Raw genomic sequence first — 16,494 nt, forward strand, 5'->3', positions numbered from 1 at the left:
GGGTCACCGTCTGGAATAGAGATCGTCCAGCTAACTTAAGTACCACTGTCAGGGCATATATAACCCCCAGTTTATATTCAGGCACGTGTCCTCCCTTAAATGTCGGGAACACAGCCAAAGAACCGGCAATATCATATTCACTTTTGTTCGGCTGAGAAAGTTAGTGGGAAAATAAGCATCCTTTGCCCTATCTGCTGTAGTAAACACTGCACATCTGGGAAGGACCATATTGTATTGCGCACAAGGCACTTTATCCTGTTTGTGTTTACATCTGTGCAATGCACTTCTCTGGGAGATGGGGGTACTAAATCTGCTATTGTGTTTAATATGCACAATATTAAAGCAAGACCGCGCACATGTACGGCCTTCCATTCATCCGCGAACTTAATTGCTGTGCGTATATCTGCCCTTTTACACTCCTGAGAAAATTTGGCATATGGGCTTGGATGGTGTAACCAGTGGACACAGTTCAATTGTTAATATTTTCTTTATTAGATAAGTTTGTGGCTGTAGTGCCTGCTCTAGGCAGATTTTTTAAATGGATTTTATGTCATTGGCACATGACATGTTTTTACTGTGATATGACAACTATTAATATGCTGCTCATTGTTTTATTATGTGATTTTTATTCTACATCTTGTTTTATTTTTCATGATTATATTTTTATATACCGAATAATAATTTATCAAATTTAAAGTCAAAGGAATATATCTATTTTTTTAAATATTTAGCTCTGGTGGAGCGAGTGGGAAGTTAGATTGGTGCCCTCTTCTTAGGTGCACATACACTTTGCTTCAGTGTTGCAATTCTTAGCCCGAACTAAACTCCTTTTAGGTGTGCAGACACAAAGGCTGTTGCTAGTTGTAGAGGGAATTCCTGTCTGTGAAGTGTGCAAACTCATGGAATAGGTTCTGATGCTGGGGGTTAGCATACGCAGACCACACCCACTAAGGCGGAGGAGCGTCGCCCCACTGCTGCAAAGCAGTGGAAGAAAGAACAAATACAATGATAATATCTTGAGGTTATCATTGTATTTGTTTGCTGCGCTTCTTTGCAGGGTGGGCGGGTTGCTCTGCTCCCAGAGCAGGGGAGGAGTGGTTTGCCCACTCCTAAGTGCACATGACTGTTTGGCCGGCCCTCTTAGGGTGACTAAACAGTCATGCACACTTTGCATATTCTCCATGTAGGCTGCATTGCAGCCTGCAGGATGTATGACGTTACAACGCATGCTTTTACCACGCATGCCTTTACAACGCGGTTTTTACAACGCATGCCTTTACAACGCATAGTGCTTTGGGGCGCTGGATAGTGAATAGTTTAATTTACTATTCCAACTCCAGTCCCCGCGGATAGTAGGGAAGGTGTTGGATAGTACATTAAACCTATTCCCTATCCTAGAGCGCCCCCCAGTGCAATGCGTTGTAATGGTTTGCGTTGTAAAAGTTGCGTCGTAAAGGCACTGCGTGGTAAAAGTTGCGTTGTAAAGGATGTTCCCCCAGCCTGCATGGAGAATATGCCCAGGCCCCCATTCCCTGGCTGAGAGCCGAACCATGGCGCTCTGACCATCTCAACACTGCATTGCAGCGTTGTGATTAGCTTAGGGGAGGGAGCCTGGCTGCTTCCTGTTCTGGCCCCAGAGAGGAGAGACTGACACGACATGGGAGAGTGGCGAGAAGGTATGTTTTTTTCTTTTTATTTTTACATCCCCTCCCCCTGTCCCACCCCGCCACTCCCAATCCATGCCGGCCGCTACTGCACAAGCATGAAAAGGCACCTATGCTTGCACTAGCAAACCCAGGCTTGGACGCCCACTCTAGGAATTGCTTGCTAGTGAGTAGGAGCTCCCCGCCTCTGTGGAGTGCAGGCACACTGATTGGGATTCTGTTTTGAGTAATTGTTTGTTAGTGACAGAGAAGCTGCCCTAACTCTAAGGTGTGCAGGAGCTGGTTCGAGGAATGGTTTGTTAGTGATTTAGAAGCTCCCTACCTCGGAGGTGTGCAGGCACACTGCATGAGGAGCTGGTTCGAGGTATTGTGTTTATTGATAGAGGAGCTCCCCACCTCTGAGGTGTGCTGATACACTGCATGAGGAGGTGGTTCGAGGCTCCCTACTCTTCAGGTGTGCAGCCACACTGCATGAGGTGTGTGTTAGAGGAATGGCTTGATAGCGATTCTCAGAATGGTTTGTTAGTGTCAGAGAAGCTCCCTACCTCTGATGTTTGCATATTGTTAGTGCTGGATACGTTCTCTTCCTCTGAGGTGTGCAGTGTTGTATGAGGTTCTAGTTCCAATAATGGTGTGTACGTGTCAGTGTTAGAGAAACTCCCTGCCTCTGTGGTGTGCAGACCCATTTTGCAAGGCAGTTGTGCCAGCCGTGTTTTTGAACTGAGATTCGCTTCATCTCTACGGTAGTCAGAGTCCCTGCAGTAAGTTCCGTAATAGTTTGTCATCTGGAGATGCACCTGGGCCCAGGCAGCTTGCGGTAATCTCAGATGGGATATTTCCCAGAGGAATTCTGCAGCACACTTAGAAAGAGGAAAATGCCTCTCAGTATTGTTTTTGTGCAAGAAGGGTCGCCTTCCTACACAAAAACAATCGTGCCTATAATGCAGGCACTGTTACACCACAGCGCAAGGGTGCCTGTGCTGGCTCTAGGCAGCCAAAAGGGCACCAGCGCAAGGAAAGTACAAGAATGTGCTGTATAATGTTAAATACAGTGCGTTCCTGCCCTTTTCCCTTCGTGCAGCGCAGCTCAGCAAGGTGGCTTGCCGCGCTGCATGAACATTGGATAAATCTGCCCCTGGAGAATCAAACCCAGTTATCAATAAGCAGCCACTGTAACTCTGGCATTGGTTTAACCCCTTGGCTGCAGGCCGATTCCCCCGCTGTGCTGGGGGGGGGGGGGCGCACACAGCGCCCCAAGGCTCATGACGAGCTCAGCTCGTCATGACCACGCCCGTTTCTTAGAACGCCCAGCACAGCAGGGGAATTAGCCCAGCGCCTCAGCGTTCTAACGGTCATGACGAGCTCAGCTCGTCATGAGCACATGAGAACCGTGGCTCGTCATGAGCTGAGCTCGTCATGAGCGTGGGAGGGGTGAACATGCACTACTGCCCCCGTGCTGAGTATAGAAGAGTTCCAAACTAACTACCCTTTCAGAAGTGGTGTAAATTTGCAAAGCATATTATTTTGCTTAAAATAAAATTGTATATATTTTTGAAAAAGAATACCTCTGCTTGAATATCTCCTGAAAGTCAAAGTTTATAGAAGAGGATGTTCAGTGAGCTTGCAGTAGTGTCCAGTACTTTTGTTTCCGAGGACAATAACAAAGAATCACCTTCCCATTCTGATCCATGTGCCGAATGGCCAAGACTGAGCCAAATGAGATAGCTCAACCCAGCCTGGTAGGGTTTAGGATGTGGGGTTACCACCCAAAGACATTTTGAAAAGGGTCAGATGGTGCGTTTTACAGCACAATATACAAATAGTTGAGCAAAAGGTTGCAAGTTTACACACAATTTTGAACGGAAACCTATGAAACAATTCAATAAATGAAAGTTTGCCTTCTACGGCTGGCCTTTCCCAGAGGTATAAGTGAACATTCATATGGAAGGTTCACCCTGACATATTTTTTAAATGATCGAATTGTCCGTCAGACAGTCAAAGATCTTTATTCGGCTAATTTAGCCATAAAAGAGCAATAAGAAACATTTTAATTACATGAATACACATAACAAGATTTATCTTTGACAAAATCAAAACACAGGAATAATTTTTTTACAATGTTACGAAGCCGAACAACAGTGGAAATAAACCTACAAATCATTAAACAAATACATTCGTCGTTTAAGAGAAGTAGATGGCGTAGCGCAGATTGGCACTTTCTAATACAATTTAAAATCTTAATAATGGTTTTAAAAAGGTACGTCTCGGGCCAGAATACAGTTTATAAAAAAACATGAAATGTAAGGTGCTCTGTGCAGAAAGTTACCGATTGTTAATTTTAAGTTTAAATCTCTTTTATTGGTTTTCAAGACAAGAAAAAAAAACAACATACAAAGCCAACATGTGCCATGATCATCATAATGCAATCCATCAGTGGGACTGCCACTTGTGGCATAACTACACAATGAATAGGAACAGAAAAACGGGCCCCTCACCCGCCCCCCTTCTTCCCTCCTCCAGCTATTAGTTGATTTATACCTGTGTTGTTCCATAGCTTTCACGATGGATTACCCCTAGCGAAGAAGCCCTAGTGTGGGGCGGGATTGCCTGAATCTGTGTGTTTGGGTGGGTCCGCAAGTCGCAGCAGTCTCAGATATTTGGGGCAAGTAAGTTCTGTGAATTCAGAGGTCAACAATTTGAGGAAGGGTTCCCACAAAATTGTTAATTTTATAGCATCGTTGTTTAAATACATTTGGTTAAAACAAACATTGTGGGGCATATTCACAAGGAGAAATCGCCGAATTAATGGTGCTTTATCGCAGCCAAAGTCATGATACATTTACCTCCCCATTCACAAGCTGGTGTTAACAGCTCACAGCACCAGTTAACCCACGATAGAAGCCGCAAAAAACATCGCCACAGAGGACCTCCGCAACTATCACTAATGAGATTCAGAGTAGGCGTTCCCATGCAAAAAGCCGCAAAAAACACCACACCTCAACATTCACAACGACCAGCCAGATCTGCGATAAGAACACCAAACATGCTATAAGGCGCGTTAGCAGCAGGAAATTAACACCTGCTCCGACCTGGTGTAAAGTCAGACAGCAGCCTGCACCACAAAAGGGAGCCCAGCCCAGGGCATCATCGGTAGGACAACAGATGCCATGGAGCCACTCATCATGCAGCCCAGACACCCAAGTGGGCCACAACACCCACCCAGCACATCACCCCCGGACCACCACAGAGGCAGTGCAGACAAAGACAGCGGCCCCCAGGAAATGCACCTGCCTCACAGGCCCAAAATCTGACAATGGCACTGTCCACTACAGGCTGAAAGGGACAACCATCCTACGCATCCTGGCCATCATCGCCTAAAAAGCCAACGGCACCAACACAACGGACAACCAACATCCCACCCCACACCAAGCTGCTGGCTGTGCTGCACCTTTTGGCCCCTGGCACACCCAAACCAACACCCGCCAGAGTTGGAGGAGTCTCAAAGCCACCCACATCCAAGTCCCCCACACCTGTCCTGGACATCACCATCACCCTGGCACCCTTGTCCCCATACGTCCAACACAATGCGCAGGAACCGCTGGACACCAAGCAAGGACCATACGCCATAGCCGGATGCACGCACGTGTTGGGAGCAATTCATTGCACACATGTCCCACCTGTGCCTCCTGGTGACACAGCACACAATCAGCACAACAGGAAGCACACGTCACACATCAATGTGCAGGCAACATCGGAACACTGTGGGAACTTCACCAATGTCGCCTCCAAATACACAGCGAGTGTGCATGATCCCTTCACTCTCCTACAGTCTATTAGCAACCAGCATTCCCAGGATGGCACCAAGGGAAATGCACTGCCCCTTGGCAAGTTCCAAATTAACACCCCCTCACCTCCACTCCACAACCATGCAATCCACCACTCTGGTAATGCACACGTCACAAAATCACAACCAACATGCGCAACAAAATGCCCACCCACTAGACACGATAGAACAACTTACAATGGTAACCTGATCAAGCCGTGAACATGACCAATCAATGGCATGGCACCTCAGCCACACAATAGCAGAATGTGGGGAGAGGTGGCAACCAGGCATGTGTGAAGTATGCAGTAGAACCATGATTGGGAAAGTACACAATGCCAAGAGTGGCGGCGATGTGCTGGACAGACTGCAGTATGCAGAACACACCCATATCCACGGCAACATACACCTCAGGTGTATGGAGTGTAGTGGACAGTGGACGCAACCATGTAACCCCAGCAAGTGGGGGTCATCGTGGAAATGTTGCCAGTTACGTCCCCCCCCCCGTAAGCGTGAGCAGAGTGGGATGGGCCGACGTACGCCAGGCCAGCGTAGGGGTGTGATTAAAAAGCACGTAGTCCTGGGCGTGGTCCTCTTCTGGAAAGCCCAACGTCTCTACCAGGGCGATGCCTCCCACCCCGCCACGAGGCCGACGCTGTCCTTGTTAGTGGAGTTGCCTGCAATCATGTGCGCCTGCCGTACCCCGGCCTGCTGGACCACAAACCCGTCAGGCCCGACCCTGCGCAGCCAGGCCACACTGATCACCAGCTGACACCGGCGTTGTCAAGGAGGGCCCACCACGTGCCTGTGTAAGCTCTAATCCGGAGGCCCACGACCCTGCCAGCCTCTCAGACCATACTGGCCCCCCAATGCTGGCCCACATTACTCCTTCCTCATTTACATATTCCACCAGCATCCTCTTCATTCCAGTAGGTCCCATGTGTGAAACTGTGTCCTGGCTCCTGATTGGCAGTGACCCCAAATCCGGGCCAGCAGCCACCTCACCACACCCCTCCCGATCAGTGAGGCATAGTTCCATATGGTCATCTTGCGACACGTGGTGCCACTAACCCTGTTCAATGCCAGCCGGCGACACGTGCTGCCACAAACCCTGTTCAACGCCAGCCGGTGACACGTGCTGCCACAAACCCTGTTCAACTCCAGCTAGTGACACGTGCTGCCAAAACCCCTGTTCAACACCAGCCGGCGACACATAGATGAGGGACCAGGACTACCCTGCGGATCAGTACGTCTTACATCCAGCACCTATTTGCGAATCACGAATGGCAGAGTCCACACCAGTGGTCGCACGGAGAGGAGTAAGAGGAAGATGCGGCTCAGTCCGGATGAAAGCCCGGTCACAGTCATGGAGGTGACCAAACATGTGGTGCCAGTGAACCTGAACTGCGCAGGCTGTTGGGGCCACCAACCTATTCCGGCGACACTCGGTGAATGGCCCGTGCTGACCGCTGCCTCTGGCCTACACTGCTCTCGGCCTAGTCTGCGCTCAAGTAAGTCACACATTTGGAACTGAACATCGAGTATGCAAAAGCAGATTGCATATCTTTGCACGCAAGGACAGGTGTAATAGGATGACGCCTTGCATCTTAGTGGAGAGAAAAGGATCATCGTTACGGAGGTGTTCGTACACTACCGACAACTGCCCTGGTGTCACTAGCGCTGTGCATCGCAAGCCAACGACACATGGCTGTGGGCGACTGCTGACCGCTGCCTCCGGCCTACACTGCGGTCCAGTAGGTCACAGAGTCATGATTTAGCAATGGCGGAGATCATATCAGTGTACCGGCATCATCGCAGACTGCCTCCCCTTTTAGCCCCGATGCCACTAAGTCTGTTCCCCGACATTCATGGGCACTCACTGTTCGTACATTGGTGGCGTCTGAGTCAATGGACTAGGGGCTAGTTTTCATCCTCATGTAGCTGACACCGAATTGGTGATGAAAACGAGGCATGCGCTTACCACCCCACAATTTGCTGCTTCTGGATAAAATCAAAACTTTTGGCGTCATGCCCTGGAGGACACCTTCCACTGTCCCCCACAACCCTCTGCAACATACACCTCAGACATTGATGGTGACCCGCTCAGGTTGCATGGCCCATCTGACTGCACAGCAGGTCACCGTCCCGTGGCTGGGTGCCTGTGCCAGCCACAGTGCATCCGGGGCCACTAACTCTGTGCTGGTCCAGTACGGGACCCCTTCTCTAGAGACATTGGATGGCCCCTGAAGCGTAGGCCTTGGGGTCATCAACGCCATTTCTCTGTGGCCTTGCGCTGTACGCAGCCTCCGGGCCCAAATGTGTCCCACTAGGGCTCACACAACAAAGTGAGTCCAGATCGGCCCAGACATCGCATCACTGCAGGAGGCACACGCCACCACCCAATGGAGCACCTCCAACCGCCATCTGCCAGAGTTGAAACGGTGGTCCTGACAGACTTACGGAGTCACTCAGACCTATCGTGGATGCCATCATCGGCCTGATATCAGCCTGATATGGGCCTGCGGTGCACGGAGTCACTGGCACCTGGAGCGCTCTGCTCTGCACTCCAGGTGCCAGTCACTTAGTGCACCGCAGGCCATTGTCCGTTGCTGATTGTGTTTTGTGCTGTGGAGCGGTTGCGCAGCTGTCACCTCAAACAGTGCGGGGCCCTTAGATGCTGATGGGGAAGATGATGCAGGTCTAACACACCCCACTGCATCTGCATCAAGAATTTATCTAAGGCACACGATCCGAGACTTTTTCTTCACATGAGCGTGCTCATCTCTAGTGTTCCAACCCCAATGCACTGCATCTCACGGAAAACTTCTGTTTGCATGTTGGCTTTCCTCTGGACTTTCTCCAGCCCACACCATGTTGCTCAGCAGTTGACTCTGTTATGCATGTGTTTTCTGTTTCCGTTGCACTGGTGTCCAATGTTCAAGTGGTTGCCAGCAGCAGACATTCCATGAGGAATGGCTTACACTCACCCCACACACATCTGGCACAGGCGGCACTGTACATGTGGCCCTGCCAATAAAGGGGCTGGGTGCATGTGCCTGTAGCCAGCTCATTGTGATATCTGCGTGTGTCCCTGTGGTCTTGTTGTATGCATGAGGGCCCTGGGCCCTACGACATTACATTGTGCTGTGTACATCGGAAGCAGACATGTCACCGCAGGCAGCGGTTTGGAGCTTGGGCATGTAGCTTTGTCGTCACCCACTCAATTCGTATGGGGAGTGGCCAGGGTTGTCGTACGCAGAGCCAGCATGGGTTTGTGACTGCTATTTGAGCGCCCCTGGGCGTGGTTCTGTACTGTGAATGTACATCTGCATGTTTCTCTATGGCAGGGTGGGTCTCCTTAGTGGGGTGTGGGTGGTCCCTGAAGGGTGATAGACACCTACGTATGTGTCCTGGTTCGCATTGCATTCCATGGGTTTGGCCCCCACCAACACCTGTTAGACCACCTCCTTTTGGCGTGCTGACACATGGCATTGGAGGGCATGTGTGGGTGGGTGAAGTGTCGTGCGCCAGCTGTGCTTGTGGGTGCATTCCTGCTGTGTGGTCTGTTGCAGGCTTGATGTTCTCCTCTGAGTAGCTTGGCTGGCCTGGCCATGGTGGGGGGTTGCATGGGATATCCATGGGCTGTTGTAGGGCATCGGTGTCGACTGTGTGGTGGTCCTCTCCGGCATCACTGATGTGTTGTATTCTAAGCTCTGCTGAAGGAGTTGTATGCCCCTATGCGATGTGAAGGGGAGGTGCGTGTTGACTTTGTGTTGACATATATGTTGGTGCATTGTGCTAGTTTGCATGCATACTGAATGGCAATGTATGTTGTGATTGTTTGGGGGGTGCTGGGGGGTGCTGGATTCTTCTGCAGGACAGTGTACATTTGGACTACATGACGGATGTGAGGTCGTACACGTACATTTCCATTTCACAGTTTTCGGCTCTGTCAGATGTAGTAGGCATGTTTCTGTGCATGTGCACAGCCAGTTGTGACCTCTGTTCTGAAGTGTTGGCTATGCGCTTTGTTCCACTTTGTTGTCAATGTGGGTGTGCTGTTCGTGCTATGTGTGTGTGCTGCATTGTGCCAAGGGGATCTGGGACATGATCCTGGGTGATTGTGGGTGTGCAGTGTGCTACACCTCATTGTGCATATATGCCATTGTGCCCATCTCCCCCGTCCCCAAAGTCCCTATTCGTTGCACTCCCTGTTGATGTTGTGTCAGCTCCTCTCGAGCTGTGTCCGTACTCCCTACTCCTTGCACCGTCTTAACACTGATGACTGTGGCCTGGGTTTCCTCCAGCTCTTCCGGTGGCGCTGGACTGCCACCTCCTGTTGCCATTACTGCCTTCCTGTTGGCAGCGGGTAGGTGCCTGGCTTAGGTAGTCACGTCATGCCGGCGCCTATTGGCCTCCTCTGCACTCCCACTGATATCCACGTGGTCTGCTAGTGGGTCAGTTGCTGGTAGTGTTCTGTCACCTCCATGGCGCTGGTCTTGTTTTCCTGCGGTGTGTACCCCGTCTTCCTCTCCCTCTTTTCCTTGGCCTTCCCGACCCCGTTGTTCCTTGCTGGTAGTCTGTGGGGGTTGTGGGGTTCAAGCTGGTCTCTGCACTGGGTCAGGGTGCATCCATGTTGCTACGTGCTTTGGCTTGTTTCTGGTGTATTTTTTCTGTGGTTTTTGTGGTGCATTGTCCCGCCAGACGCATGGGATTTCCAGGCCTGTGGCTGGTTTTCACTACTTTTTGTACCATGGTTGGCCTTATCGCATGTTTTTTTATGTTCGTGTATCGCATTTTTGCGGCGTGGCGTTGATTTTCACATGGGCATTTTACGTGTTATCTGGTGTCTATCGCATGCTACCGCCGCATTGTGAATTCCACGTTGAGACGGGGTTATTTTCCCGCGATAGGCTGCGATGTTGAAATTTGTGTTATGCTACTCTTGCTGTAGTTATCACGCGTTCTTGTGAATATACCCCTGTATGTATAAACAGTTCTAAAGTAGCACTCATAAATAGTTGATTTCCCATCTTCCCCTTTACAGCTCGACTTTCAATCACACACTGTAACTGAGAATATACATGGAGCGAGCAGTGTGGGGAAATAGAATCATAAACATGTTACCAATAATTTCTCCATAAAAGTATACAATAACAGGCGTAGCAGCCCTAGTAATAAATGCATAGTTCTGCATGAATTATTGCTCATTTATCATCTTCAAATGACCTATAGAAGCACAATAATTTTGTCCCTCCTTGAATACTCATTTCACATTTTCCAAAAAGAAAAAAACCTCTTTATTCCCAAGGTTTAGCTCACCATTTAGGTAAATAAAAACAATTCCGCTGCAAAAAATCTCAAACATTTTTAACCTCATAGGAGCGTCGAACGTTCAGCGCCCAGTGCTGAACGTTCGAAGAACGAATGCTGGCCCGTCGGTCAACGGTCGTGCGCAGCACTGGCATGGTAGTGCTTGCGACGACCGTTGGCCGACGGCAGCACTTAAGGGGTTAAACAACTTTGTCACCCAAATACAGGTTTTTTGTTTTCAGAAAATCCACAAGGTTGGTCTCCGAAGATCTACTTGACATTTTCATCACATGGTTGAATCCCGAGCTGCGGCCACTTGTATGGACTCGGTGCACCCAGCCTTGCCAGCATTGTTTCCCTGCACCATGCATGCCTGGAAGTGTAGGAGTGGCCTGCGGGAGAGCAGTTCGTTTTGTTTTATTTGTTATTTTATGTAGCATGAACTTCACCCAACATTGTTTCCGAGAACTACACATAGGGAGGAGGGGAGGCAGCCAGGAATGAGTCAACCATGAGTTCACTGGGGACATAATAAAGCTATTAATATTTACGGTACAGCGTTTTTAGGCAGTTCAGTGGAGAGGCACATTAGGTGGGCAATGGTGCATTACACCTTTTTGGGGTGGTCGTGGGCCATAAGATCTTGTTCACTTGCGGTATAACATGGGAGTGTTTATAATTGCTCTTTTGCCCATGTATCAAGGAGGGCAGATAATGATTTACTATGCTAAGTAGACAGTAGTCTCAGCTATTTAGATGGATTATTTTTTATGACAATGAATTTAAGAAAAGGTTGTTGTTTCTTTTTAAAAAAGGGTTTAAATTGTTTTTATGGTATTTGCTATTCATATTTCTAATCTATATTGATCAAACAGGCTCTTGAACTAGTTTTTAAACCATATACATTCTGTATTTTATGATATGTTCTGCATGATGCTTTTATGACTAACATGAAGAATAAAGCTTGTTTGGGCTGGATTGGTACTGTACAAGGTTTGGGAATTGCAAAGGAGTACAGTTCAAGAGCATAACAAGCTAAAGACGAGATAATGGTGTCTTGTCTCATAGTAATGACAGAGCAAATCATATCTAGCAGTTCGAAATATGTCCATGATAAGCAGGGGGTAGCAATATGAGAGGCACAACAATATGAGCGTGCTAGAACCTAAATGATGCAGGATATATATATATATATATATATATATATATATATATATATATATATATATATATATATATATATATATATATATATATATATATATATATATTTTTTTATTATTATTATTTTTTACCGGTTTATGGAGCGCGAACTCGACCCGAAGGTATTGAAGCTCTTTACATGAGCACCAGTTACATTACACAAGAACACATTCATTTTTGGTAGGCACGGGGAGATTGAGCCCACGCTGAGACTCGAACTGGTTCCCCAGCTCCAAATTTAGCAGCTCTGGCCACTAGGCCGTTTGGGTGGAGAGCGATATAATCTGAATAGTCGAATACATTACAACATCACAGGTACAAATATGTAGATGGAATAGAGCAGCAGCCTGTATGATGCACCATTAGTCATACAAGTAGAAGCGTGTGAGTACCAGAGGACTGCAACTAACTACACTGAGTCTGGCCTGGTGGTACAGTACATAATGCATCCACTACAGGTATATGAGTTTGAATTAATGGTCATAAATTTGAATCCCGGTGGGTCCGCTTAGCCGTTCATCCTTTGCAGATCGAAACTATAAGTATTATTGAGTTGGGCAACAATTTATATCTGTTATTCAAGAAGTCCAAAAAATGTGAGCATGTGCATTACAAATACACATATATTGTTAAGATCAAACACTACATAAATCTAGAGATAGAAAAATGCAAATTGCGAGACCACTGGTCATACAAGTATGGGCTCATGAGACATACAAGTTGACTATGTCTGTCCTCTTTCTTTAGGCCAGCGATGATGGCGAGAGCATCGGGAACTGCCCCTTCTGCCAGCGCCTCTTTATGATCCTGATGATGAAAGGAGTGCCATTCACCCTCACCACCGTGGACATGAAAAGGTCTGTCTTGAATTGACAACAACATGGAGGTCTGAATATATTGATGAGGGTGACAGGGGTCATTGAATGAATGAATGTAGCATGCAATCAGTGAAGTCACGCAGAACTCCGTTGAGTTCCAAATGTATTACCAATACTTTTGTCTTTCTGTAAAATTGAACAAGGAGATCAGGTCTTGCAGGAACTCTTAGGGGCATAGTACCACAAGTACCGATATTTATCGCTAAATAGGCTTACCTACTATTTTTTTATCGCTGCCTATCGCTGGGTATGTTAGCGGAGAAAACATGCTATTAGCAACGTTTTTCTCCATTGTGCTGAAATGCTTGAATATCGCTGAGAATACAGCGATATTCATGCATTAGCAACGAAATGCACTTAGCCATGTTATCCACCTCCCATTGGATAACATGGCTAAGAACTGGTCTGGGCAGGTGTTAGTATTTGGAGATATTCGCGCTTAGTGCAAATATTTCCAATGCTACACCTGCCTTGCTAATAGGCGATAGCGATTTTAGCGACTGCTTTCAGTCGCTAACTGGTTGGGTACGTCCACTTTGCATGTCATTAGCGATTAACATCACTGACATGCAATGCGGGCCCCAAAATGGTCGCTTTTGCCTAAAAGCTGTCGTTAACATCAGTTAGCGACAGCTTGCTAATAGGGCGATAGAATTATCACCGCTTAGCGGCCGAAAACGGCCGCTAAATTGGCGATAATTGCCTATCGCCCGCCTTGGTAATATCCCCCTTAGTTTTAAGTCTTCTCAAATAACACATTTTGGGGATAACACTCACCCTTGTTGATGGTTCTTGTACCGAGGAAATACTTAATGGTTCCAAAGATGCATGTGTCACTCATTCCTCCACCCAAATCCTGCCTACCATGCTCCCCCTTAATCTACTCTCAGGTGATGGCTGGTCTCATGTTTTTTTCAAAAATTCTTTTCCCCACCCCAGATGTCCTGACGTGCTGAAGGACCTGGCGCCAGGATCTCAGCCACCATTTCTGCTTTACAATGGAGAAGTGAAAACAGACACAAACAAAATTGAGGAATTCTTGGAAGAGAAGCTTCGGCCACCGAGGTAACGGGCATCAGGGATAGGACATGGGGTTAAAAGGTGCTTATGTAAAGTTTATCAGTCCCCATTAATGTCATGCTTTTAAGCCACCCAAGGGGTCCTGAAGAGGATCAATAGGGCAATGGTCTGGTTTGAGCCAGAAGAGAGGGCACTGGATGTGTACACTGACATGTTCACATGTGATGCTTCTTACCATTAGATTCATCTTGGCACTAACAAAGATGATTCCTTTCTCACAGTTACCCCAACATGACTCCCAGGTACAAGGCATCTTCCACTGCCGGGGATGACATCTTCCAGAAGTTCTCTGCTTACATCAAAAACTGCATTCCACAGAGAGAAGAGGGTAAGTGCAGAACCCCAAAATAAGCATCTCTGTCTTAGGTGGGGCGCGTATATCCAGAAGGTGCTTCCAGTGATAGCGCAGTTGTACCTTCATAAACGAAAGCATCTTGGTGCTTGTAGATGAAGATATTCAGAAATTCGATTTTTGTGATAGGTAGCTGCATCAGTAGAGTTCTGTTAGTACTGTTTCCCTGGACCACCATGCACATCCCAGATTTTAAATCAAAACGAATGCTTGTTCTGCATTTTTCCAGGCATCGTTTGCAAGTGTTATATAGGGCCATGAGAGAGATAACTGTTTTTGGTTCTTAAGCCTATAGGTGACTTTAAAGTTTGTTTTTCATTTTATGTTTTGCATAATACTTTTGTACAATATAATATTGATTCAGATTATTCTATTACAAAAGATGCATACATATATTAGAGACGATTTCCAAGTGATTTTCTCATCCAGTACGGATTGAACATTACATTTTGCTCTGCTTACAGATTAGCTCTTGGCACGTAAAAGAATGAACGACTTCCACATTCTTTACAATACTAAGAGCTGCCCGTTTCCACAGCTTATAAATACTCACTTTAAATTGCTAGATCTTCTGGCTCTACACTGTATAAGTCATGAAAAACAGAATTTACATTAGGTGAGTTTTCCGACACACGTCACAAGTTCATCAGTGGGGTGGTCTTGGTCTCACAAACATGGTATCATTCCACCTGGTATGGCCTCTGACCATCCTCATATCTGGGCATCATGGCTTCTATAGATCCAGCACCATCAGCCTATTGCTTATTCTGAAATTCCTATTTACAACCTCAAGTTTTGGAACACTGATAAGCAATGTGATTCCTTATTGACAGAGCAACTTAAGTAACTTCTACCAGATAATTACCTTCTTTCGGGTGGTTCCTTGAACGTGACCCTTTATTTGTTTATTACCAACTTTGTGTAGTTCTATGTGTTGCTTTTCGATAATTTTAGAAAGCTGACCGGTAAATAAATATTGCTTCATTGTTGGTAGGGGAAGTTAGTGTCCAGTCGGTTGGGATGAGTAGACAAGTCCAATATTTTCCAGTGCAACCATATCCCATTTTGACCCCCACTGGAGGCTAGTCTCAAGGTGTCATTGTTCAGGTGTGTCCTGAAGAGTGAGTGGTTCAGTACAGATCTTAGTTTGTGGCCTAATGGCATTCCAAGTTCATAGTCCTTGTACACACAGAGTTCTGCCACCATGTCCCATCCTCTGGAATGCTCATTGGTCGACTGAAGGGCAGACCTTGAGCGAAGCTCTCTGGTAAGAAGCTTGAATTTGATGCTAGTACTCAGAAGTAGCCAGTGGATGGTTCAAGAGTGTGCATGTGATGCAGTCCCACTTCCAGACATTAAGACATATTAAGGCTACCTAGTTTTGGAAACTTTTGAGCCTGGCAATGAGTTTCTTGGGGAGACCAGAGTAGACGATGTTACAGTAGTCAACGCATGTCAGGGTGAGGACTCTCAGTCTGATTTCTATGGGTAGTCTTTGCAAAAGCTGTGAATTTTAATAGCCGTTGACAGGGCCGTGGGCTATTGAATTGGGCTGTTTACATCTTTGCACTCTATGTTCTTTAACAAATCAGTCGATAAGGTTCTGTCGCCTGGCCAACAGTTGATCGCATCATGGACATCAATCAGATATAGTCAGATCCACCTTCTACCAATCTGTGTTATTCATTCTTATGGAAACAGAAACAGGAAACATGATAAATTTCTGCCACCGTACATACATGTTTGCTTAAATACAAAGAGTGTAGATCACTAAAGTGAATGCAAACAGTCTGCAGACATTTGCATGCAGATCTGTAGAATATCATGAACATTGTGTTGGACAAAAGTGCTTTGGAAGTAGGTACATTATTACTGTGAAATGAAATATTTATTGGTTAACTATTTTAATCAACTCGTTAAAAACATCTGCAAGACCACATCATCTGCACACAATTTGACTATTCAGTTACAGTCAGCAGTTCTGCACCAATGAGTTTCATCATGGCTGTTAATATGTTGGACATTGATAAATGTAATTATTAGGAGGTTTTTGGGAAGTGTTAAAAAGTATTTTCCTCAGCAACAGAAGTGGAGAAGTGGCCAGTTTGGAGGTTTTTCTCTTTGTGGTTGCTCACTGCATTTTGACTTACACATCTCAGCCTCCAAACAGTCTGTTCTGAG

At 46.8% G+C, this 16,494-nt stretch overlaps 1 protein-coding gene across 1 annotated transcript in view; it reads left to right on the forward strand.

The window, feature by feature from the left end:
- Nucleotides 1-16,494, forward strand: part of CLIC3 (CLIC family member 3) — an 85,758-nt gene that overhangs the window by 63,131 nt on the left and 6,133 nt on the right. Inside the window, exons 2-4 of the mRNA XM_086921160.1 lie at nt 12,751-12,860; nt 13,821-13,946; nt 14,183-14,289. Coding sequence (XP_086777286.1) covers nt 12,751-12,860; nt 13,821-13,946; nt 14,183-14,289 — 343 coding nt within the window. The remainder of the gene's footprint in view (nt 1-12,750; nt 12,861-13,820; nt 13,947-14,182; nt 14,290-16,494) is intronic.

The sequence above is a fragment of the Lissotriton vulgaris genome, chromosome 5, assembly GCF_964263255.1.
Source record: "Lissotriton vulgaris chromosome 5, aLisVul1.2, whole genome shotgun sequence".
Taxonomy (NCBI): domain Eukaryota; kingdom Metazoa; phylum Chordata; class Amphibia; order Caudata; family Salamandridae; genus Lissotriton; species Lissotriton vulgaris.